This window comes from Carassius auratus, chromosome 6 (genome assembly GCF_003368295.1).
Source record: "Carassius auratus strain Wakin chromosome 6, ASM336829v1, whole genome shotgun sequence".
Taxonomy (NCBI): domain Eukaryota; kingdom Metazoa; phylum Chordata; class Actinopteri; order Cypriniformes; family Cyprinidae; genus Carassius; species Carassius auratus.
Window position 1 is genome coordinate 24,645,052 of NC_039248.1, and position 26,712 is coordinate 24,671,763.

The window sequence follows — 26,712 nt, forward strand, 5'->3', positions numbered from 1 at the left end:
TTTGTTTATATGGCACATTTCATACACAATGTTTAATTCATAGTGCTTTACAATTTAAATAATTGTGAAAGATGTCAAAAATAAAACTTTAACTGGAATTTAAAAACTTTTAAAATTATTTTAAAATGTACTTTTGTTTCTAAGTCAAAAAGTCATTATTCACTGAAAACTGCGGTCGAATGAAAATTTCACCGAACTATTGCTTTAATTAGAATTGAAGTGTGCTTGTTTCTCTTGGTGCTGTGAAATTAGCATTTAAGCACTAACACTACAAGCTTTTCTGTTTGAAGAACAATTTTTGCCTTTTCCCTTAAACAAGCTTTTCCAGCACATGAAGGAGCGTAATTGCTTTGTTGTTTGTGAAATAGCAAGAAGAATCATAATGGTTAGTCCACAATACAACGGATGCTTCACCTATTAGCCCACGCGACATGCTAACAACACAGTGTTTATTCAAGGATTACATCTCAAAACGCATTTTGTCCAGGGTTATTTTTAAATTCTTGTCAAAATTACTTTTTCAAGAGTAATTCAGCTCCTACTGAGCCCTTGTGGAAAATGAGGACAATGAAAATTACCCATTAGCCATTGCTAATTTGAATACAGTGGCTTTACTACACCTTATACTAAGTTTGTCCTTAATGCTTTTCAATAAGACATAGAAGACATAGTTACTGAAGTCATAAACTAGAGCAAGTCGTTGTGCTGTTTTCCATCAGACATTCTCTTCTCGTATATACTGTATATGACATCAAAGCCCGCGGCGGCAGGTTATTTCTGTACTTGGCAGTCTGGAGTGGATCTCAGAAGACTCGTCTGTCTTTATACGAGTCTCTGCTGCAGCCTGGGCCTTGACTGCTTAAAGAAGCACCTTCACCCTTTTGAGTTCTCATTGTCTTTGATGTTGGTCTTGTACAGGTGGGCATGAGGGCCGAGGAGATGAACAAAGTATACTGAGAGCACGGCCCACGTAATGGCCTTGTGTCTATCAAAACTTTCAATATATACTTCTGTTTTTTTTTTTTCTTGACTTTGTTAGATATTTTTAAGTGGTACATTATATGTAATATGCAAACGTTATAAACAGCAGTGTTGCCTTTTGTCATTGTCATAATGCATTGTTTTCTATTTGTCTAGAAATATTTATTTTTTATTTTTTTTGCTGTCCATCTCTGCAAACAAGAAATGTTCTCAGAACTTTGGATAACATTCTGGCAAGGTTTTCAGAGTTATGAACAAAGATTCTTCCAGTAACGTTAATAGAATGTTTGTTCTAAGTTATGCTGTTCTAAATAATGTTCTCAAAAACATTATTTATACAATGTTAACTTTTTTAGTTGGACATTCGTGAGATTTTTTAAAATGTTACTTCTTGTTTTAGAACATGTTTAGTTTGCATTGAGAAGACATTTAGTTTGCAAAACGTTTATATAGCCAAAATAAATAAATACATTTATTAAATTATAATTAAATAAAAACACTGACATTTTGAACATTTCTGATAACATTCAGAAATAAGTTTTTCATAAATGAATGGGAATGTTAGCAAAACATTGTTAGAAAACATATTTTGTTAGCATGGAATCAGAGTCAAATCAAGCCAAGTCACTTTTATTTATACAGTGCTTTTAACAATACAGATAGTGTCAAAACAGCTTTACAGTATTAAATAGGAAAATAGTGTGTCAATAATGTAAAAGGACAACAGTAACCACTACATTTTCAGTTAAATGCAGTTCATCATTGAATTCAGTGATATCTTCATACAGCTCAGTTCAGGTTAAATATGACCTGTGCAAGTCAACAGTATTGCTGACAATGTCCCCAACTAGGCAAGCCAGAGGCGACAGCAATGGAATGGAGAAAGGAAACCTGGGGTAAACCAAGTGTAGTTGGGCATTGTGAGGGGTGGTGGTGTTAGGAGCAGTTCTCCTCTGACCAGACGAACCAGCTGTAGTTCCAGAAAAGTCAGCTTGTGTGGAGGACTCATCCGGATCCCGTGGTCTTGTCCCAGTGGTCGTCTAAGACAAGGTCTTTACAGGGGGGTTGTCTCTGGGGCTCATCTAGTTGTTCTGGATCCAGGTGACTGCAGTGACCATTTGATATGGATACATACTGGATCTGGTGGCTATGGTGACCTCGGAATAAGAAAGAAACAGACCAATATTAGCGTAGATGCCATTCTTCTATTGATGTAACAAGTACATTGGTTGTTATGGGAAGTGTTCCCGGATCCAACTGACCTAATTAATGCAGCCTAACAATCCTTTGATAGATTCAATTGTTAGAAATGTGTTAGTGTGTTATGTGTAAGCCAGGTTAAAGAGATGGGTCTTTAATCTAGATTTAAACTGACAGTGTGTGTCTGACTCTCGAACAATGTTAGGTAGATTATTCCAGAGTTTGGGTGCTAAATAGGCAAAGTATCTGCTGACCGCAGTTGATTTTGATATCCTCGGTATTATAAAATTGCCAGAGTTTTAATGCCAGAGTTAACACATTAATTAATATTTCTACATTTGACATTGAAAGCATAGGTCATAATTTAGATATATTTTTCAGATGGGAAAAATGCAGTTTTACAAATGTTAGAAATGTGGCTTTCAAAGGAAAGATTGCTATAAAATAGCATACCTAGTTTCCTAACTGATGATGAAGAATTGACAGAGCAGCCATCAATTGTTAGGCAGTGTTCTATGTCATTACATGCAGAGGTTTTAGGTCTGATAATGAACACCTGTTTTTTTTCCAGAATTTAGCAGTAAGAAGTTTTCCAAATTGATATGTTTTGCTGGGCCCTGAAGAAATATAAGGCTGAGTATTATCAGCATAACAGTGAAAGCTAACACTGTAAACTAAGCTTCCTGATGATATCTCCTAAGGGTACTGTACTCCATTTTGCGCTTGTGATACCTCTCCATTCACTGCTAAGAATTGTCAGATAGTTATGATTTGAACCATGCAAATGCACTTCCAATAACACCAACAAAGTTTTCTAGTCTACAACTAGGGGTTAAGTGTCTTTCTCAGGGACACATTGGTGTCTCACAGTGGACTCAAACCCGGGTCTCTCACACCAAAGGCATGTGTCTTATCCACTGCACCAACACCACTCCACTACATGATGTAAATAGCATACATGTTGTTGGTTTAGATGATTTAACAAGTTTATGCAATTCTTCCTCTCCCATAGTAAAGAATGAATGAAATCATTCCTCGGGGGATCTATTGCACACCTCTCCGTGGATCTGATGCAATACTGTAACTGACAGCTGCATGTTTACAATTTTATCTCTAATAGTATTGATCTTGGAAGTAGTTTCATAAAGTCATTACTGCTGTGCTGTTTGGAAACGTCAATACCTGTTGATGCTTTATTTTGCATTGTGTGTGCACGCGTATGTTTGTTCACTAATCACTGCAGTGTGTGTGCACTTGGATGGGTTAAATGCGGAGCACAAATTCTGACTACAGGACACCATTCTGGATAAAAGAGCCAATCACTAATTAGTAAAGTCATCACATTCTTGTAGAGTCTGTCGTTAGAAGTTCTCCTTGCTATAGAAACAATCAGTGTCCTGAGACACGTTTAAGACTGCACATGCTTATTGACTGGTCTAGCCTGAAAAATGTGCTATTTGAGCATAAAAAATGAAATTTAACCGTAAACTCAGTCAACAGTTTTAAAGAATTTAATATTTCCCCTTTCAAAGAAATAGGAACTGCACTTGCATGACTGGAATAGTTCAATGATGGCTGCTGAGTGAAATGACTTGGCTTTAAGCGACTTTTGTGGTGTGCTGCAGTACACAATTTCTAATGGAATGATTAAATGAAAGGAAATCCTGAAATGTTCAGGCACAAATGGCACCGTTTTGTCAGAATGACCCCATAACAGTTTAGTTTCCTCAGTGTCTGTAGGTCTCTAAAGCGATGCAGATGCTCAGCTGTCATTACTAGAGGCAGATGGATCGTAAGTGAAATGACAAACAGAAATTCAGTGCTTCAGGAAAGTTGCTGTTCAACATTTTGGTCCCTTTATTAATGTTATCACAATTCCAAGCAACAGAACCACCATGGTCATGAAATCACCAGCTCTATATATCACTTTGCTAGACAAATAAATGATAAATAATCATTGAAAATAAGTAAAAATACAATAAGTGGAGTAAATCATAAAAGCAGGCAGTGAATTCATGAAAATTAAAAAAGACAGTTCCCAAAAGAAAATACAAATAAAAAAAGAGTAAGTGCCGTAACCTTGTGTGATGGCTGGTTTTCAGTGAAACATTCATATATTCTTCTAAAAAATACAGTTCAGAAGCTGAGAAACAGATATCACAGTCATATCACAGTTTTCGTGCAAAACTCTTGGATTTACAATTAAATTCACTAGCTCTTATCACACTGAAAAATGCAGAAGCCCAGTTTCAGAAAGCTTGAGGAGTTTGAATAGGTTCTCAACCAAACTGGGGTTTAGAAAAGAGTCGCCACATTGTTCATGATATGCAATTTGTTTGTAGTTTGGTGGTAGTCCTTCTATTTAATGTGAGAAATTGGCACTTCAAATCAAATGATGCAACGGGATTACAAATACATACCAATACTTTGGGGGTGAATCTCACAAAGAAATGCCCAAAACATATTTAAAAAAATATATAATTTGTATGTATGTATTTATTTATTTATTTTCTAAGGAGCCACACATGTAAGAAAAATTTATAAATTGTGTGCACGATTTACTAATTTGTTCCCTCAATGTACTAAAATGTGCACACAATTACTATTTTGTTCCCTCGATTAGTTCATTTGTTCCCTTCATTTGCTAAATCGTTCCTTCGATTTGCTAAATCATGCACACACTTCACTAATTCATTCTCTTGATTTATAAATCGTGTGCAGGATTTAGTCAACAGAGGGAACGAAATAGTAAATCGTGCACACAATTTATAAATTGAGGGAACCAAATAGTAAATCGTGCACACAATTTATAAACTGAGGGAACAAATTAGTAAATCGTGCACACAATTTAGCCTAATAGGAAACTAATTAGTAAATCGTGCACACAATTTATAAATCGAGGGAACGAAATAGTAAATCGTGCACACAATTTATAAATTGAGGGAACAAATTAGTAAATCTTGCACATAATTTAGCCTAATAGGAAACTAATTAGTAAATCGTGTGCACAATTTAGCCTAATAGGAAACTAATTAGTAAATCGTGCACAGAATTTATAAATCGAGGGAACGAAATAGTAAATCGTGCACAGAATTTATAAATTGAGGGAACAAATTAGTTAATCGTGCACACAATTTAGCCTAATAGGAAACTAATTAGTAAATCGTGCGCACAATTTATAAATCGAGGGAACGAAATAGTAAATCGTGCACACAATGTATAAATCGAGGGAACCAAATAGTAAATCGTGCGAACAATTTATAAATTGAGGGAAAAAATTAGTAAATCATACACACAATTTAGCCTAATAGGAAACTAATTAGTAAATCGTGTGCACAATTTAGCCTGATAGGGAACTAATTAGTAAATCGTGCACAGAATTTATAAATCGAGGGAACGAAATAGTAAATCATTCACACAATTTATAAATCGAGGGAACCAAATAGTAAATCATGCGCACAATTTATAAATTGAGGGAACATATTAGTAAATCGTGCACACAATTTAGCCTAATAGGAAACTAATTAGTAAATCGTGTGCACAATTTAGCCTAATAGGAAACTAATTAGTAAATCGTGCACGGAATTTATAAATCGAGGGAACGAAATAGTAAATCGTGCACACAATTTATAAATCGAGGGAACGAAATAGAAAATCGTGCACACAATTTATAAATCGAGGGAACAAAATAGTAAACCGTGCACACAATTTAGCCTAATAATTTATTCCAGCATGCCATGTGTGGGTTTCCGTAATTTTCTATTAAGCAAACAAAGCTTTTTATGTGAATACTATCATATTCTTGAAAAAAAAAATATTGCGTTACAATTAACAATTAAGCAATTACTGGTCCGAAAATAGCCTCCATTTTCCTGATGCTAAGTATAATTTCTCATTATACAACAGTATATAATTATTTATGAGATTCACCCTTGGAGGTAAAAGACATATAAAGTGCAAATAACAAACAGAAAATACTTTAGATATATATTTAATCTTTAACATTCACTGCCTACATCAAAAAACCAAAACCGAAATGGCAACATCTATTTTTAGAAAGAACAAACACTAAAAGAAAAGACAGAACAGCAATAGAACAAATATTACCCAAAACGTCCAACCTTTGAAATATCTTTACGTTGGTCTGTAGGCGTGCGGCGCATGTGTATGAGAAAGCAAGCAGAGTGAAAACGCACCAAAGGGAGGAACCACAAAAATCATCAGATTAACAAAAATATCCTTCCTCGCGTTTCTCTGCAAATTCGCTTAAGCTTTGTTTTGATATTTTTGATTTTCTTTAAATCTGTACAGAGCTCAGGGAAAGTCTATTTGGTTATTCCCAGCTGGCATGTAGAAAGAAGCTTTTGTTTTTTCAATGTTGTTCTTTACATTGAAGGGTAACATTCAAGGCGTATAGCTAAAAAGGAATAGGACTGTACAAGATCACTTCACGGTCCAGGATACACGCTCTTATGCTGGACATTGACAGAAGAAGAAAGAAATGGCAAATAACGTTTTGTTTTATTTATACATTATTTTACAGCGAAGGGTTGAACTTTAGTTTCCTGTTCTCATCACAGAAGCTCAGAGGAATGACTGAGCGATGAGTCTGTGATGAGATGAGATGTCATTCTGAGGAAGCAGAGAAGATTGCTTTGCTTGTTTTTCTCCCTTCGTCACCTTTCCAACGTTCAGAAGGCATTCAAGCTCTCCAGAGCCACCTCATAACAGAATTTGTACTGCTCCTAAACAAAAAACAAAAACAGAATAGCAACAATGCATTAGCAGTTCAAAGGCAGACGCCACTCAGGGGAGATTTCCCTATAACCCCTGCATTAATAATGCAACCCCATCATTATACAGTCACTTTTATTAGAGGAAAAGCATCTGCTTATAATAGAGAAAGAGTCTCATCAGCCGTCTAGATGTCAGAGGCTTCCTGCGCCTTGCCTAGGTGCGTATGGCCATTAATGTCATTTTTATAATGCCACTTTTATTAAGTTTATTAACATTATGTTTGTTATAATTTCATGTTCATAATAGAGATTGCAAGCATAAATAGCAATGTCTAGCCCGTGGTTTATGAATTATAAATGAGTAGGAATCTAATAGTGAAATAAATAAAAAATTCAAAAGACTGCACTCACAATTAGGAACTTCTAGCTGATTAAATGTTTTCAAAGTGAGTGCAAATAAAGAAATCACTGAAGAAATTTTTAATGAATTTATTAATAGATACATTTCTTTTCCAGACTAATGGCCAATGGTAACCTGATGTTAGTCCTATTTTGGTCCAGCATCATATCAGTTGTGCAGCTGTGGAGTTTTTCTCCAGCTGAGTGAGATGTTTGTGTGCATTGAGTGCATTCGGAGGACAGATTTCTAATTGCACCTGCAACAGCCTCCTATTACACTCAAGACATTCTCTCAGAATTGTAGAAAGTGCAGCTGTGTGTCTCAGGGGTTTGAGGTGAACGAGTAATTACACTCTTTTTCTGTCTCAAAGTGATGAAGAGCAGCAGACACGCTGCCGAGACTCAAGGAACTGTTGCTTCAAGTGGAATCATTAAGACCACCAACAAGATTCCTGAAGATAGTGAGTATCTGAATATGTTAGCACTCAACAGCTTTCATCTGATCGAGAACTGAGAACGGTGAGGATGGAATCATATGGTGGTAAACTAAAAATAAAATGTTCCCCCTAGAGGAGATTTGAAATGATACCATCTGTAAATGACTAGCTAACAAGTGGCAATGTGTGTTAATGTGTGTGATGTAACTATAGCCAATTGATTAATATTATTATTTTAACCTTGTTTAAGGACTATTTTACCTTCCTATTTCCTCCATAATTTGAATACTGAAAAGAAAAGTGAATTAACAGGATCTTTAATTTTACAAATAGCTGACTGATTGTAACTAACAAAAAGTAACTTTAAAAGTAAATAGTAAAAAGTAACTTAACAACTACTTTGCCAATTATTTATAAGCAGCAAATTAGGAGTTTATCGAGGCAAAAGTCAGTTAATGGTTTGTTAATAGCAAGAATTGGACATAAAAATAAAGTGTGAACAAAATTTCAGATTATTTATTTGAAATAGAAATCCATTATAACATTCTCTTTACTCTCACTTTTGATCAATTTAATGCATGCTTGCTGAATCTTACTGACAATAAACACAATATTATTAAAAAAAACAAATTTAAATGGGTAGCTCACCATTGTCTCCACCATGTTGGCTTTGTTGTTCCTCAGCGTCTTTACCGTGTGGAACACGTCCACGATGTTCTGCTGCTGGATCATCTCACAGATGCTACAGATGGCACAGAACGTCCCGCTGCGTCCTCCACCAGTCCTGAAGAGATCAACAACAATAAGGCACGAGAAACAAATCACACATCCCATAATGTCACAGATACGCAGAGTTAATATCCCATAAAATCACAGCTTGACTTGTGTTACATTTCTGGAGATCGCAGGCCTCTTGGCTCCAACCTTGAAGTGTATCATTTTATTTGTGTTGTTACAATAGCTTCTAATATCTCAGTTTAATGTGCAGCCATTCATAGTGTCATTTCCTTGAAAAACACAAATACTGATGGCACATTACGCATGGTTTAGAAGCATAGTCTTCATTCGGACTGAGATTACGAAAGTAAAAGGCTTGTATTTGAATCTGGATGTTTGCTTGAACAGAGGACATTGCAGAACTACTGGTAAATCAAATAACTACCACTCATCACGGGTCAGTTTTGTTTTACCTCTGATTAGTATCAGTACAATGATATGACACAATCAAGTAGAGAATTCTCTTCAAAACGATTCATGCCGTTTGCAGAATGTTAGCATTACTGTGTCATTTTTTAATTATTTCTCTCGCGGAAACTGCTATGCATTCAACAGCTGAACTTTTTTGACAGTGATGGGAAAGTAATGAAGTTGTCAGATCTTTTATATCTCTCTGGCTTTAATTTGTGACACTGATACGACTGTCCTTGGCTCAAAGGCTGTAGGGTTTTATCCTTTAGTTCTTTTAAAGCTGCATTTTTTACACAGTGCACACAGACTTGGATGAAAAGCTGTGAAATACACATCTTGAATGATCAAAATTTGCTTCATTAAACTCTTATTAGCTACAACAGACAGTGTCTTACACGTTAAAATCTATAGACAAATCAGTATGGCATTATTAAAGGTTAATTTATTATAAAAAATTATTAAAACAGTTCACCCAAAAATGAGAATTTGAGATTGAGAATTTGTTGAAAATATACTCATCCCCGGGCCATCCTTAGTTTGATTCTTTATTGAAACAGATTAGGAGAAATTTAGCATTACATCACTTATTCACCAATTATTATCTGCTGTGAATGGGTGCCGTCAGAAAAAAAAATCACAAAAATCTACTAGTAATCCACACCACTCCAGTCCATCGGTTAATGTCTTGTGAAATGAAAGCTGCACGTTTTTAAGAAACAAATCCATCATTGAGACGTTTAAACTTCAAATAATGCGTAATCCATAATAAGGCTTGTTCCAATTAAAAAAGTCTATCCCCTGTTGTTCTCTCACAACAAAATCGAATAACATAATTGTTAAGAACTGTTTTTAACTGTTTTCACTTGTAAACAGTGCTTGATCTGTGTGTATTTCCCTCCAGATTCAGTCAAGACGACTTTTCCACTGGAGGATGGGTTATTATTGACGGAGGACTCATTTGAAGTTGAAAAACATCTTAATGATAGATTTCTTTCTTACAAACATACAGTTTTTGGCTTCATTGGATGTTAACTGATGATATGAAGTGGGGTGGATTACTTGTGGAATATTGTGATGTTTTTATTAGTTGTTTGGACTCTCATTCTGACGGCACCCATTCACTAAAGAGGATCCATTTGTGAGCAAGTAATGTAATGCTACATTTCTCTAAATCTGTTCCAATAAAGAAACAAACTCATCTACATTTTGGATGGCCTGAGGAACTATTCCTTTGATTAAATACAGTGTTCATTTAAGATGTCGGTAACACTTTAGTATAGGGACCAATTCTCACTATTAACTTGCTGCTTATTAGCATGCCTATTATTAACATATTGGCTGTTTATTAGCCACAAGACTGACCAAAGTGAAAACCAAAAATGAGATACAGATAGACATTTTGAACATTCCTAAGAGTAATAAGACAAGACCATAATACAATGTAATGAGAATATTAGTAGGCCAGGTTGAACAAGTGTGTTTTTAAAAGTGATGTGAAAATGTATAGGGAAGGTGCCATCCTAATTTCAGTCGACAGATTGTTCCACAACCGAGGCCCAACCACACTGAAATACCACAATATACAGTATAAGAGTTGCAGTAATCTAATCGTCAAGTAATAAGGACATGAGGACAAAAAGGTGGTTTAATATTAGCAATGATGTCTTTGAGTGATTGTAAGGAAATAGGTTCAAAAACAACCCAACAGGATGCCGAGAAAAAAAGAGGGAGTTTAGTGTGGAGAGAACAGACTTTGGGTCTCAAATTAAAGTCAATGTCAAGTCAATGAAGTGTCTCAAGAAGATTTTGCAGAGCATCGGAGGCAACAGGCACTATAGGATTAATAAAATAATTAATAATTGTGTTTTTTTCTTTCTTTAAACAACTGAAATGAAATATGTAACAGATCCTTTTTCCATTTGCGTTTGGCCTTTCTACTAGCTTGTCATTGGAGTCTAGTATCAGAATTTGTGCATATAAGGCTTGAACGGAGCAGTGACATCTAAAACATCGAGCCACTTAGATGTTGGTCAGTATCCAGGTCAGGTAACGGTAGATCCAGAGAGATGAAAACAAGACTCCATAAAACACTGATTCAAATTTGATCCAAACTTAGAAGAATAGTCCTTAGACAGCATTACAGCTTTCTCGGTAAAATTATATGACAGAGAAAATAAAATCTGCTTATGGTCAGAGAGCAGGAAATCAGATATCTCAATATCAGAAACAGCAAACCCATGAGAGAGTACAAGATCCAAAATATGGCCCTGAACATGAGCAGAGTCCTTTATCCATTGAACCACAATTAAAGAGTCAAAAAGATTGGGAAACTCCTTCGATAATGGATTTGACTGACAGCAAACATGGATATTAAAATCGCCCACTAATAATGGTCATACTTTGTGGCAACATTGCAGACAAATTTTGTAAATCATGGTATGAGGTCCTTTGCTGAGTGAGGAGGACAGTAAATCACCCCAATAAAACAGGACCATTCCAGTCGAGATGGAGAAGTTGACCTTCAAAACTGGCAAACACTTCCACTGAAACAAACCGACAGCGCTCAAGAAAAGAGTCTTTTAAGATAGTTACTAGTCCACCTCCTTTTCTGGTCGGGTGGGCAGAATTAAAAAAGGTGCAGTCAGCCAGAACCAATTTGGAATAAGTAGTTAAATCACCAACCTTGGTCCAGGATTCAGTCATGAACATAAAATCCAGACTATGAGTAGTGAAGAAATCATTTTATCAGAAAGGTCTTATTCACCATAGATCAAGCGTTGATGAGAGAGCCATTTTTGGCGGGGGAATCATATCAGGAGAAAGCAATGCTCTGCTCAGAGATCACATGTATGGGAGTCACCCCATTGCACCAGCGACCAAGGAACTCCATCCAAGGGGACAGGGGACAGAGATGGGGAGAACAGGTTGAAGCCACCTACGGCCACCAGGCAACAGGACCACAGCAGAATGCTTCACAGAAAAGAAGCCAGCCTGAAGGAGTGTCCTTAGTTTGATGGTAAATCCTCTCCAACACTCACATTTTCTCCTACTCTTTCTCCTTGAAGTGCTGAGAGGCCACCGGCGGATACACACTGGAATATCCATTAAAATTTTTCTGTGTTTGTTTAAAAATGTGCTCCACTTCCTGCTTATAACCGTCCATAAATGAGGCAAGAATTGTCATTAGTGACTGTCGGTCATAAAACAATAGTGTGCCAAATAAAATTTCAAAAAACCAAACATCCATCAAATAAAAAAAGAGCAGCAGACGGCATGCCGAAGACACAGGCACCATCTTCAATCTTAGATTCAAGCAATACCTAAACTAAGGCTTAGATTCTACCCAATACTTAAACTAAACAACTACCTTACTAACTATTAATAAGCAGCAAATTATAAGCTTGAGGCAAAAGTCATCGTTAATGGTTGGTTAATAGCGAGAAATGGGCATTAAAATAAAGTTCAACCAAGATTTCATTAACAACTGACTATATTTCAGGTTCATACAGCACACACCACATAACATTATCCTGCTATGTGTTTTGCTATGTATCTATTAATATTGTCCTGCTCATCACAGGGTTTTTCCAAACAACTCATTCATACATCTACATGTTTATGGTTTTATGTATAACAGCTTTGTGTTGTGATGGAGCTGGTGTTGTGGAGGTCACACTCACAGACAGTGGACCACCGTGCGTCCGTCTCCTCCGTCATACTGCTCCTGCCACTTGGCCAGTCGTCTGACCAGCTGCAGAATGGAGCGCTTGGACAGCGGCGTGTCTCTGTACGCCGGCCAACCAATATATTGGAAATGCTGGACCAGTCGGTAGCCATCTTGAGGCTGGAAGCAAAACAGGAGACGTTTTGAGATCATATTTCCAGGAAACATTTGTCAACTAATGTTTCACAAAGTGAAAGTTTTGAACTACAGTATAAGACTGACACCCCATAGTCAAGAGAATCCACATAAAGACATCTCTTTGAAGTTAAAATTCAACTGAAAAAAATACTTTACTTATTCATATTAATGTTGTTTTAATTATCTCAGTGGTCTCTTAGACAGCCATGAGATTAAATAGGGAGGTTTTTCTTCACCAATATTTTAGTGCACTGGATATGAACTATTTACTGATTTATGTTTCTACTAAATGTTTTCTCAGTTTTTAGGAGAAGCAACAAAATCGATACTTTAATTTAAACGTAACTAAGAACATTGGAACAATAAGCCACTGAAAGCTGGTTTGGAAAATGATTGTATCCATTTTTTTCTGTATATATAACATTCACACTACCTCCGATTCTTGCAGTGACACTGAAAAGCAAGAAATAAAACATCAAAACAGTAGCGAAAGCAAACAGAGATGTCAGCTGGATACTGCAGTCAGACCGGATCAGCTAAATGAGAGTCATATTACACACAATTTGCCATCGATGGAGCTATTTCATGGCAAATTTGTGATGCTGTGGCACTTATTTATTTTGTGCTGCTATGCTACGCTGGCACTGATTAGCTACCGGGTAAACCTCGGCTGTCACCGGTGGTTAAAGAGAATGAGGGGGAAGAAAAGAGAAGGGAAGCAGGAGGAGGCGGGATGAGTCTTCTGAAACGTTTAGACGCTCGAAACACGTCAAGCTTCAGTAATGACTGCTAATGTGCACCAACAGAAAGCTCAAGCTCACTCACATGGAAAAGAAGAAAAACTGCACAAAACCCATCTGTGGCTTATATCAGCTATGGCAGGATGGTGGTCAAATATTTATCAGATTATTGTGCTCTTGCATATGGGTCTGGCAGAACGAATCACGTTCAAAGATGCATGACGTGCTGAGTGTTGAAATCATGTGGATTGAGAAGGACTATATAGACTTTCTGGTTTATAACGTAATTTCTCACATCACTAACTCAGGGTCATAATCTCAGCCGCTGTTGATTTACTGTCGCATTAGGAGCCAAATCAAAGTGAATTTTTATCTTTTCTTGAGCTCTAGGATTTTGGTTTTCAAAAAGCAGTTTTATTTAAGGAACTAATAGTCAGGATGGTTTGTTTAAAGTACATCAGGACTTGGCTTGAGGTACATCAGCAGGAAACCTATCTGAAAACCATTAGTATTTCTTACACTTCAATTTGGTGAAGCTTTTAAGCATCTGTTTAGTAGCAAGTAAAAATGCACAGTAATTTTATATATATATATATATATATATATTGTTACTGAAATGTTGCTTGTACTGTAATTAAATAAAAAAAAATATATATTTTTTGTTGCCTCCATTAACTGGGTTCATATGTATCACAGGTTAAAAAATATTTAGCGAAACAACTGGAACAACATTGCTAATAATAATTGACAAAAAAAAAAAAGTTTCTTGAGCATCAAATCATTATTTCTGAAGGATCACGTCACACTGGAAACTGGAGTAATGATGTTGAAAATTAAGCGTTTTCATTACAGGAATAAATTACATTTTAAAACAGTACAAAAAAAAAAAAACAGTAAATTTAAATTGTAAAAATTGTTTAGAATATTACTGTTCAACTAAATCAAATAAATACAGGCTCTGTGAGTGTAAGAGACTTGCTTTAAAAATAAACGAAAAAAAAAAATACAAATAAAAATACCACTAGTGTATATTTAAAATTTGCACCCTGGTTGGAAAAAGAGCTCTGGCAGACCTAGTTAGAGTCTTCAGATCAACAAAGGACCAAACGATGAAGTGAGAGGCAAATCAATGAACACATTTCTGCTTCAGTCACTCAGCTGAGTCCCAAAGAGCTACTAAACAGCAGTCCCTTCCCTGTCCACTTCCACTTACCCGTGCCATGTTGCAGATCCTAAAAATGCGATTGATAATGTCCTCGTCAATGTCAGCGGAGATGAATTCAACCTGAATGGGGCCGTAGCAGCAGGAGCCTTTCTCTGGCCAGTACTGCATGCAGAGCTGCAGCGAGGGAGAGAATTTACAGCAAATAAGCCCTCAATGTGACTCAATAATATACTTAGAGTTCAAGAAGCTGAAGTCAAAAGAGTGCAAGAGAAACAACTCCATAATTCTGAAGTCCACAGTCTCATCTCAACTCAGATCTCAAATCTGTTCCAATGATCCCTCATTTACCCACTCAAACTTATCACATCGTCATGAATCAAATTTCCCTTTATCTAAAATATACTGTAACTTTCAGAACTTCTCTGAGTAAAAAAAGAACATTAATTGGAACTAAACAAATGAATCATCTCATTTATAACTTTTTTTTACATTCCTGGGTAAATGTGTGTTATATATAAGTACTGTTAAACGATTAATCATGATTAATCACATCTGAAATAAAAGTTTATTTGTATTTTTTTTAATATATGTGTGTGTGCTGTGCATATTTATAATGTATATATAAATACACACACATGCATATTTATATTTAAGATTATTAAAATTATATGTTTACATATTAAATATAATTATATATGACATAATTTATATGAATATAAATATATATACATAAATACATGTACATTCTCAAAATGTACAAAATATATGCTATATGTGTATTTACATAATAAGTATACACATATTTATTTATATATATTTTTTCATATGTCACCCTTAAAAGACTCAGATCACCAAACACATTTTAATATTACACAAAGATAACCAGAGTAAATACAAAATGTAGTTTTTAAATAATTCCTTTCATTTATTAAGCGAAAAATGACTTGCCCCCTCCTGTTAATTCATGAAAGAAATGTGATTAACCACATTATTTATTTTAGTTCAGCTGCTTAATATGTTTGTCCTTTTTTTCCAGAATAATGATCAATGTAATGTGTGCTTTAAAAAAAAAAAAATAAATAAATAAAGCAAATAATAGAAATAATAACCCTATATGTTGAATGGTTAAGTATACTTTAAGTAAAACTAATTTATTATATTAATGTGTGCATAAAGATTTCTGGATTGAGCCTTATCCACAAAAATCAATACAACACTATGAGGATAATGAATCCCATCTTCCAATATCCACTTGTAACAGATCAAAGTACTTCCCATACCTGTGCAGCATCCATTTCATTCAGCATCACAATAGTGGAGCAGTTGTAGTCGAACACTAGCCTCCAGAAGTCGGCCACGGTGTTGGGCAGAGGGTGCTGCGTTACGATGAACGCCGCCGGCTGTTTGTGGCTCTGGGACAATCAATAAGAGAACAAGTTAACTCTTCCTTCCAGCACTGAAGATGTGCCTGAACCCCACATACCCCAACGTGCCTCACATGTGTAATGACCCAAACTAAATGGAGACTTGCAGAGGGACAGGAAAGACACAGAGACTGAGTGATAACCTTGCCAAGGGATTCATTGACATGGACTACCTAGGCTTCGTTTGAGACAAACACACACGCTCTGCTAGCACGCTTAGGCCGTTCATTTCATTTGCTGCTTATCTTCTTTTCATCTTGTTGTCTGAGGTGCGTGTCTCCTGTCTTGATCATCCTTTTTCAATGCTAAATGAAGATTGCTGGTTCATGGTACGAGTGTGCTTATGATCTATGTGTGGAGATTACGGAGATGTGATCTAATCTTGTACTTTGTTAAATTGGCTTGTTTATATGAGACTGCTACTGTGTGATCTCCTGGCCGTCTGCTCCGCTTACCTGGAATTTATCAGTGTGTACTATGCCAAGCTCTGTAATATATAATGCTTGAGTTTTGTCTGTGAAAAAATGTATTTAAACCTCAAAAAAAATTCTTTCTTAGTTCAAATAAACCATTTAATCACACGAGGCTGCAAAAAAACTTATTTTTAAAACATTCATTACCTTTTCAAAAGAGTAGCTTGACATTTGAACTTACTTGAAAATGACAAGAAGCCTGTAGTTTGGATGTAAAAATGAATGAATATCTAAATTCGGCCTAAAATGACTAAATTATGTCTGAGTATTATAAGTGAAAAAATAAAAAATAAAGACCCCTTTAAAGTTCAGTGCAAGATTGACTACAGAATCTATCACTTTAGTTATTGATATTAACATATTGGCTGTGTATTAGCACTATTCTGCATGACCATATTCTACATCTAGGGCTCAGAGGTGACCTCTAACAAAAGCAATCAAACTTACATCCATCAGTGCTGCATTGATGTAATTGCTGGACTCGCCATCAACAGAAATGAGGAAAGGCAGGCAGCGGTCCACCGCGAGGACGTCCATGCTGCGGTTCTTATCGTGGTTACGCGGGAGCAGACCTACGCTGCAGTCCTCCGGACGGACACGCGGTGTCACTATATTCAGAGTCTGAAGAAGAAGACATCAAGGACTGTGACATACACCTTTAAAACATAGAAGAACATTAGGCTGCTCTTGGTCTTAGTTGGGGGAAAAATGGTGCGTTTATAAAACCAATTCCGCTCGCACTGCTGGTCCAACCACAAGCAATGCAAATATTTTAGTAAACCGAAGGTCAGTCATTACTTATGTATAAGACAGACTGAAGAACAGAGACGTTGAGGGAGAGAGCGAGATAGACAGACGGTGAAAAATAGCTTACAAGCGAGAAAGATGCAGCGCTAGATAGAAAACGAAAGATCTGGGAGGAAAGGAAGATAGAAACATATTCATCATATTTTATGAGACACCTCACAGATCTGAAGCCTTGCTTCTCCCACAGACGGCAGCGGCTCGCTCATTTCACAGGGAATACAAAACATGAAGGCACCATGAAAAGAAATCTCTCAGCTCTGGGCTTTATTGGGCTCCAGCAGCTCGTCGATGGCTCATAAAGAAACGCTTTCTCCCTTGACGTTTGAGTCACCGTGTCTTTACTCACCTGCCTCATCTAAATGTGCGCTTTGCCGATTGACTTATTGAAAAGCGCTTCGAATTTAGGAGTAATCATGATGAAATCACACCAGAGAGCTTGATAAAGCTATTAGAAATAGCTGTGAGGCCTTCAGCCATATTGCAGCACTACCAGTCGACAGAAAAAACCTTGGAGGATTCAGTAAATTAGGCCTCCATGTGGGCTGCTCGTGTAGAGCGCTGCAGGAACACGAAGCATGAAGTTTGAAAACAAATTGCATGTTCCTACTGTTTTTAAGACTCAGAGGAAAGATCAATCACAAATGAGAGCTCTTTAGTATCTCATTTGCTCTTCCTAGACTGTAATGAGATTGAACGAACAGCAAATGGAGGATGATGTACTGAGAAATCAGATTTCTACAATGTCACAGATTGTGTTCAAAGTCTGAAATCAAATCACAAACAATTCTCGTCAAGTTCTTGTAAGACTAAAACTTTTGCGTTATAAAATAGTAATTTTCCCTCTGGATATAGTAATTTGCTTCTTGTTTTGTTGTGCAACATGTCAACTGATTTTAGAAGCACTCTTCATATGAACAACAAAAGTATTTTGGTGGAAATGGATCCATTTGCTTAGACAGCTCACCTGAAACTCATCTTTGATCTGGCTGGAGTTGGTCTGAGGGTCCAGCCTGCTGATGTTGTAGTAGATGGCTCTGAATTCACACACTGGGATAGCCGTGTTCCCACACAAACACGCTTCCAGAATGGCATCATGGACAAACACATACTGCTCCTGCAGAAAGAGACAGACATAGATATCAACTTACAGAAAATACTGTGGTACACTCATGCTAATGAGCATACATGAAAGCACCATGTTTAAAATATGTAAAGGCGGGCGTACACGGTGTGAATTCGGATGGTCGGAAGATCGTATGTCCACGCACACGGCACGAGTGAGTTTATCTGAAAATCGTGCGGACGAGATGATATATGACACGATTTTACAACCCGCGAATTCCAGAAGCAATCGCACGAAGTTGATAGACGCGTTCGACTTGAAGAACCGCTGCACGCACAGAAGGTATGACATTAAAGTACCGCGAGAGTGATAAGAGAGCACACATATACAATGCATTCGAACCACTCTCGCGGTGCTTTGATGTCATACAGGTGATCATTCTGTGCAGCGCTGCTTCAAGTCGAACGCGCCTAATATAACTGTTCTCCCTCTCTCAGTTATTTTTCAGCAATAGGAAACCGGGATGTTTGGTCACCCTGTGTGTTCTTGTATATGGTTTATAAATATCTGAAATAGGTATTACAATGTAAACATGGTTTGTGAGGAAATTCCTGTGACCTCGTAAACCAAATGGCTTTAAAAAATACTATACGGTGTTTAATAGAAATTTTAAACATGCATTTTCCGTGATGGATAGAGGTAGTGTATGGGGCTATATGGAATACAGTTACGTCTATGGAGAGTCCCTGTAAACTACATATGCATGTGTGTGTGTGTGTGTGTGTGTGTGTGAGAGAGAGAGAGAGAGAGAGAGAGAGAGAACTAAAAAGGCATTGGAACACGTTGCTAGAAACATCATACAGCGCTCGCTGTTCCTGTCAGACTTCAGCGAGTTTATCCTCCTGGTCAATAGTACACATTCGCCGTGGCGCTGCCGTCTTCGTATTTCTTCTTCTGTGGTTTTCCTAGTTCGTGATTGGTCAACTTCAGATAAATCAACAAATCGGCTCGTTCAACCGCACCAATGTCACGAATTCAAACCGATAGCTCACGAACTTTTTAGACATGTTTAAAAATGATCGGGAGGTCGGGAAGTGCTCGTAAGCCACTCTGCTCGGCTCGTAATTCATCGCAAATGATACGAGCCGTGACCATACGAGCATACGCGATTTCCACACGATTGACAAAAAAATCGCATGCAAACTCGTACGACAGCAATAATCGCACCGTGTATGCCCGCCTTAAATGTATGTATCAAATAAATGCAGCCTTGGTGTGCATAAGACACTTTTTTAAAAACATAAAAAAAATACAAAATTCTGATTGGTAGTCTTTATACTGCACCTTTACATGTGTTTGTGTTCCAAAAAACACACTTTAATTTTATTTACTCAGTTTAATAGTTAAATGTAATGCAATCTCAGATTTACAATTCAACCCTACTGAAGACACTTTTAATTATCTTGCTGAGGGGAAAACTTCCATTCGGCATTTTAGCACAAATTTTTTTTATAATAAAAACTATAATCACAGCTCTAAAATAGTCGATGCTTCATGCAAATGTTAGCATGAGAGCATTGCATGAACGTTGATGCATGAAGCGCAATTTGCCGATGTGAAATGACTCCAGCCTCAGGGATGTTTTACATGGATTACGGCGCTGCAGCTTCTGATGCTGAAATCCTGCAGTGACAGCAACGTCCCCCAAAACCGTTCCAACTGCGGCCTTAAAAATGAGATCAAGGGGGCACTCAAAGCACCGTCCTCATCCTGCAGCTAATATTAAGCTCCTTCTTAAACCCAGGCCCCAAATATGGGCCGGAATTATCCATATTTTAACTCAACAATGCCTCCGGCTTAAAGGTTTGAATGCTAATGTAGGCCTTTGATCCACGCTAAGCTAAAGTCAAGCTGGGTTGACCTCTCGTACCTATTATTACTCCATAACCTGGTGAGCACTTCTGCGGAGGGCTGAGGACAAAAGACTAGGAAAAAGCCTTTTAAAAGATGAATTGCTGTGTGTTGTATCTGTGGAGGATTATCTTTGAATGGAGCTGCAGGCTGACACAAATTGCCTCCCAGAAGCCATTATCACCACCACTGTGTTTAGTGTTAGTCTTTTAAAAGCATGCTGTTTAAAAGCATACATCCAAAAAACATGCAATATTAGAATAAATTGAATAAAACGGCATGCTGACTTTATATAGTGTGTTATTTAGTGAGGAACAAAAACAATAATAATGGTATAATTATAAATTACATACATCATAGTTGTGCTATAAAATAATTATGTTAATAATTCATCAGTTTTTCACGTCAAATGCTTGAATGAATTTCAAGGCTTTAAAGGCTCTTTTTTAATACAAATAACACTAGTTAAATATACTATTAATATTAGTTAATATTTATTAGTTTTACTGTAGTACTCTTGCATTAATAAACAGAACACAATAATAACTCTAATTTTCCTCCACCACTGCATCACTTTGAATTCCAACATCCAGTAAGTCCTGGGTAGGGAATCTGCCTGTCAGAGCCAAGGCAATTTCATGTTCTGGCTGTTTTGATGTTACATTGTGGAGATTAATGTAGGGAAGAGAAAGGTTATATAAGTTTTAAGCTGAAAATAGATGACTTCAATATCATCTTCACAGACTAGATAGCTTAGTAAAAGGCTATGTGAGTGTGAGTGAGGTTCTGAGTGCATGATTGAGAAGTGAAATAGTGAACAGGTAAGTAAGAGAATAATGTGTGAAATAATGAAACTTTTAATAAATGCATGCATGAGTATATAAGCTTGTGGTTTAAGCTTAAATAAGAACTTTTGTGGTTCTGCTCACCTCTGTCTGGACCATGTTGACTCTCTGTGAGCGCAGCTCTCTGATGCAGTTGAAGATGTCCACCACACCTTCACTCTCGGCCATGTCCAACATAATGTCCACTGCAATGAAGCAGCCGGTTCTTCCAGCACCAGCACTGCGGAGATTACAGAAGAACATCAGGATTGTGGCCTCATGATAACCTTCTACCAGCTCCATTTCTGCTGTAAGACTGTAATTAAATTACCGTCACAAAATTATATTTCAGATACTGTTCTTTTAAACTGCCTATTCAAATAAAAATAAAAAAATATTAAGAACCACAACCGTTTTCAACACTGCTAACAATAACTGTTTGTGTGTCAAATCAGCATGTAAGAAAGATTTCTGATGATCATGTGACACTGAAAATATACTGTTATTAAAATTTAAAACAGCTGTTTTGTAATAATTCTGCACACTGTTTTTACTTTATTTTTGATCAAATAAATGTAGCCTTAGTGAGCACTGAAAACTTATTCTATATATTAATTTATCATTACATAGAAAACATTTTTATATAGTTATGCTATAAAATAACCCTAGTGATAAACACGACATACAGAAACTGTTACAGAAACTGTTTTTTTTCCCCTGTATGTTCAAGGCATTATATTTTCCCACACTGTACATGTCATGATTTTGTACTGTACATGTTAAGATTTTACTATATTTCTGGGGACATTTTGTCCTCACAACATGGCCAAAACACATTCATGAGACTGAGATTTCTGCTAAGATCCAAATGTTAGGTGTTACGAAAACAAGGCTCTGGCAGACCAAGATGCTTGTGTGTGTGAGAGAGCATTTGGACAGAAGATGTGCCATCAGTCAGGCTAAAACCACACACACACACAAACTCCACGGTGTCACAGATTGGCCGTCACTCACGGTGATTAATGGTGCGAGTGGTAAACAACTGACAAAAAGAAAGCAAAGGACGGAGAGCGATAGACAGAGAGGATTTCGTTACACCTTACATCCTCTGTCATTTATTCACTATTATCATCATCCCCTAATTGCCAGACGTTTTCATTAGTAAAGCCTGATATCCACATTTCCAATGCATCTACATTCTCAATATGATCAGTTGTTTTTGCAGAAACTGTTCTCAATCTCAAACAGTACACAATCTACTACATGCCTTCTGGTGGACCTTTTAGTAAAAAATGTCAAAATGCCCAGTAGCCAATATTATTCATTAAATTCAAATTCTTCCCTTCCATTACAGATCTCAGATTTCATAAGCATTTTCATGTTCAGTACTGCTCAATATGGTACAATATGGTGCATCAGTTTATGCTGTGACAGGTTTGATGACCAACATTATCGGTATCAAACCGTTCTTGAGCAGCCAGGGCATTCTGCTAAAACTCTTTTTGCGTTTCATGGAAGTAAGAAAGTGTTTGAAAACTACTGCTTGAATACAAATCTTAATCTCTGCACCGGGAGCCCCTGACACTTGGGCTAATCCGCTCTGAAAGTTTCTTTGTCACATCTGCTTCGTCTCTGGGATTGCACGGCCGACTTCAAATTTACACTGCCACTTCACAGTCTCCTGCTGTCACCTTTCATTCTCAAACCTTCTTCCCACACGGCCCCCAATTACTCCCCACAATTGTGAGAGCGAGTCTGTCTATCCGTGCATCCATCTGTGAGCACGTGGGCATGTTGTGGACAGATTCATGGGTGAATGTCTATCCATGTGCCGAAGCGTCCTACGTTAGTGTGAGAATGTGTGAGTGCTCATGGATGTGTGAAAATCGTCTTCTCTTCTATCTCCCTGGGTTCTTTTACTGTTACATGAGAAGTTAGTTACACTGCCAGCAAGCGATCATCTGGACTGTCAAACATTTGAGATAAAATAAATGTTTAAACGAAATAAACGCTTTCACCTAATTTCACATTAAAATTGTTTCAATTTAAATTATTATTATTAATAATAATAATAATTAATAATAATAATAATAATATTATAAAGATGCATGTCGTTTATAAGTAAATAATGAAGCAAGACCTTCTGAAGGGCAATGTTTGTATGGCAGAATTCAATATCATGGAAGCTCGACATGTAAAAGTATCATCTACAAGATCACATATAGACTCAAAAATATTCTAAACACCTGGCAGTGTTTTTTTTTAAAGATTTCATTATATAAAATAAATACCATATATTATTATTAATAATATTTTAAGTGAGCTTTTATTTTTATATTTTCAGTTTTAATACTGGGTTTTTGTACTTTTGTTTTGCTTTTGTTTATAATATTTTAAATTAGCTTTTATTTTTACATTTTCAGTTTTCTTTTTAATTTAATTTATTTTTTTGTTTATCTGTGTTATTAGCTTAATTTTTTAGTTTATTTAGTTAATATGAATATTTTAAATTAGATTTTATCTTAATATTTTCCGTTTTCATTTAAGGTTTTTTAATGTAGTTTTCTTTCTTTTTGTACTTTATTTCAACTACCAAATATAATTTGTAATAGTTTTAGTCAATAATATAAAAACAATAATGCATGGGGATCTTTTAACTTTAGCCAGTAAACAACCTCTCAGATATCTTAACCTCTCAGCAACTGCATAACCTTAGCTAGTTTTATTCTTAAAAAAATGTTAGCAAATCAAATGAATTATTATTTTTAATACTAATGTAAATGTTATTATTATTTATTTTATCTAGTGACATCCATATTAACAAATGACACAGAGCAGCCTGAGGACCAGTAACAAACCTACACCAGTATGTCTTATTTAAATAATCAATAGACCTCTCATTGTAGAATCATTATCACACCATCAGTCTAACTTTAAACCAGAACCTTTGACTTACAATACATGTATGTAATGAGAGTGAGAAAGGGACTGTAGGAAGAGATGCTAAGAGGTTTAGATAAGAGCGCACCTGCAGTGTACCACGATGGGTCCTGCGTCTGGAGGATTGAGGAACTTGACCTGGCGGATGAAGCCCAGCAGGCCTGTGGCGTAGCAGGGAACGCCGTGATCGGGCCAGCTGGTGAAATGGAACTGCCGGATTTCCCGAATCTCATGGTGACCCTTCTGCAAACAGGAGCATGTGGTGAGCTTAATATCAGCAGGTGTCACCATCTGAGGGTAACAGGTAGGTGATTACGACAGAAGATGGCTAGGATTAGCAGACCCAATAAAGGCATGTCAATAACAATCAACACCATGTGGTATTTTCTGGCAGTGTATACAGTGTAAATACCATGCAACAATGGGCACAACATTATGGATAACCCGACAAAAGTAAAATGAAAAAAGAAAAGAAAAGAAAAGAAAAGAAAAGAAAAGAAAAGAAAAGAAAAGAAAAGAGGAACTGCTGAACTATTGATCCAGCAGCAGCATCTTTATTGTTGGGGTCTCATATAATTATGTTATCATGGAATATGTCTAGGCATCACTGTACAGTTGAGGTCAAAATTTTACATCCCCCTTTCAGAATCTGCAAAATGTTCATTATTTTACCAAAATAAAAGATATCATACAAAACTACTGCTACTGTTTATTTAGTTCTGACCTGAATGAGATATTTACATATAATCCATGTGAGAAAATAATAGGTGAATTTATAAAAATGACCCCGTTCAAAAGTTTACTTGATTCTTAATACTGTGTTCTCACCTGAATGATCTGTGTTTTTGTTTAGTGATAAGTCCCTTGTTTGTCCTGAACAGTTCGACTGCCTACAGGTCCAACAAATTATTTGGTTTTCCAGCATTTTTGTATATTTGAAATGCTTTCCAACAATGACTGTATAATTTTGAGATCCATCTTTTCGCAACTGAGGGACTCATATGCGACTTTTACAGAAGGTTCAAATGCTCACTGATGTTTCAAAATTTTTGACCTCAACTGTAACTTTCAGAAATGTCTGATTTGCCCTAAAATGAAATGTCAGTCAGGGCCTCATGGTCAGGGTTTGAACCACTTCACAACTGCACACGTGCTTCGATCTGTGTGAGCGCTGAGGCTTTTCACACACCGTGTTGTGTTACAGTAGAAAACATTTTCCCATTACTTCCTTACTAGCACTTAATGCTCTGATACGCTTTTAATTATAATTTGGGATTGAGAGTGGCGTAATCCGTGCCTGGAGGTGCTGATACCACCAAGAGAGAACCCGTGTAGTGTGTGTGTGTGTGTGTGCGTGTGTGTGTGTGTGTAACTGAGCTAAGCTACTAAAGATGTCAAGAGCTAACAAAAGCTGGAAAAAACAAAAACAGAAGACTCTCTGATATCCAGCACTCGGGAATGAAATCCATAACTAGACAGCCATAAGGCCACTAAAATACGGTCTTAAAGAAATGTTTACTAATTCATCTAACACTGAGTATTAATATCACCTTCCATAATTGATCATTTTCTTGAATGACTGTAATTAAACAATTTGAGCATGAAACTCTTGGAATTCAGAATACTATAGTATGTGGAATTTGAGTCATAGATCTCTTTAAGAGGAACAGACAAATAGATTCTTGTCTCTTGACAAGACAAGATTTCGAGGGCCTTTTCTCTGGAGAAAATCGGAGAATCAGAAGAGTTGAGCAAAAGTGCCTGTTTAATATCCATTTGATCTCATTAGATCTCCTCTAGGAGGAACTAGAAAACATCTCTAGTCATTTTCTGCTCCCACTCATTATGAAGCACAACCACGCGCCGAGAGGAGGATGTACCCTAACAACTCTCTTTCAAAGTTGAGGAAGCGTTTGAACGGCAGCAGCCTCGTGAGACAGATGGATTGAGTGATTTAAGAAAGTTGCTGATGACATGCTGTTCCAGACCGCGCTCTCCCCCTCAAAAACGACTCCCAAACACTAATTTCTCCCACTATCAAAGCTTCCCTCCCTACATCTGTTCTGTTTGGATTACAACACTCAACTACAAAACTCTACCCACTCCTAAGAGCTTTCTCTGCGATTCGCTTTCGTTGCAAAATATTGTCTGTTGGCTTATGCTAAGATCTAGTAAAGTTTGTTTGTTAGAACTTTGTGGTAAGGTTTTTTAAATTTCTTTTGTATTTTTATTTTAATATTTTATGCAGATCTGACGACAAGATGTTCCTGTATGATAAGAATAATAAAACTGACTGAGTGAAAGATGCATTATGGGCTTAAACACAAGCTGATGGTTCATATGGTATGGATGAACATGGAACTAGATGAAGAGATGCATGCAGAGAGTGCTGAAAAGTTAATTTTTTAATGTACTTGAGAAACAAAATAGCATTTTTTTATTATTATATTTTTCAGTATACACACATTCTATTTTTCCTTTTCTATAAAGACTAATAACTGTATATTAAATCAATTTTAGAACCATTTGTATGTAAACTGATATGACGAAACCTGAGCAATG

General features: G+C 36.6%; 1 protein-coding gene across 11 annotated transcripts in view; it reads right to left on the minus strand.

Moving 5' to 3' along the window:
• Positions 1–5,784: 5,784 nt before the first annotated feature.
• Positions 5,785–26,712, minus strand: part of ptprt (protein tyrosine phosphatase receptor type T) — a 224,380-nt gene continuing 203,452 nt past the window's right edge. For 8 of the 11 annotated variants that reach the window (XM_026265952.1, XM_026265951.1, XM_026265949.1 and 5 more), the window contains 9 exons: positions 24,239–24,393; positions 21,316–21,451; positions 18,377–18,526; positions 17,053–17,226; positions 15,989–16,120; positions 14,757–14,882; positions 12,622–12,785; positions 8,402–8,537; positions 6,873–6,926 (listed from right to left, as the gene is read on the minus strand). In XM_026265952.1, coding sequence (XP_026121737.1) covers positions 6,873–6,926; positions 8,402–8,537; positions 12,622–12,785; positions 14,757–14,882; positions 15,989–16,120; positions 17,053–17,226; positions 18,377–18,526; positions 21,316–21,451; positions 24,239–24,393 — 1,227 coding nt within the window. Of the gene's footprint in view, positions 6,927–8,401; positions 8,538–12,621; positions 12,786–14,756; positions 14,883–15,988; positions 16,121–17,052; positions 17,227–18,376; positions 18,527–21,315; positions 21,452–24,238; positions 24,394–26,712 lie in introns of all 11 variants that reach the window. The other 3 variants (XM_026265953.1, XM_026265954.1, XM_026265942.1) reach the window with 1 other exon arrangement.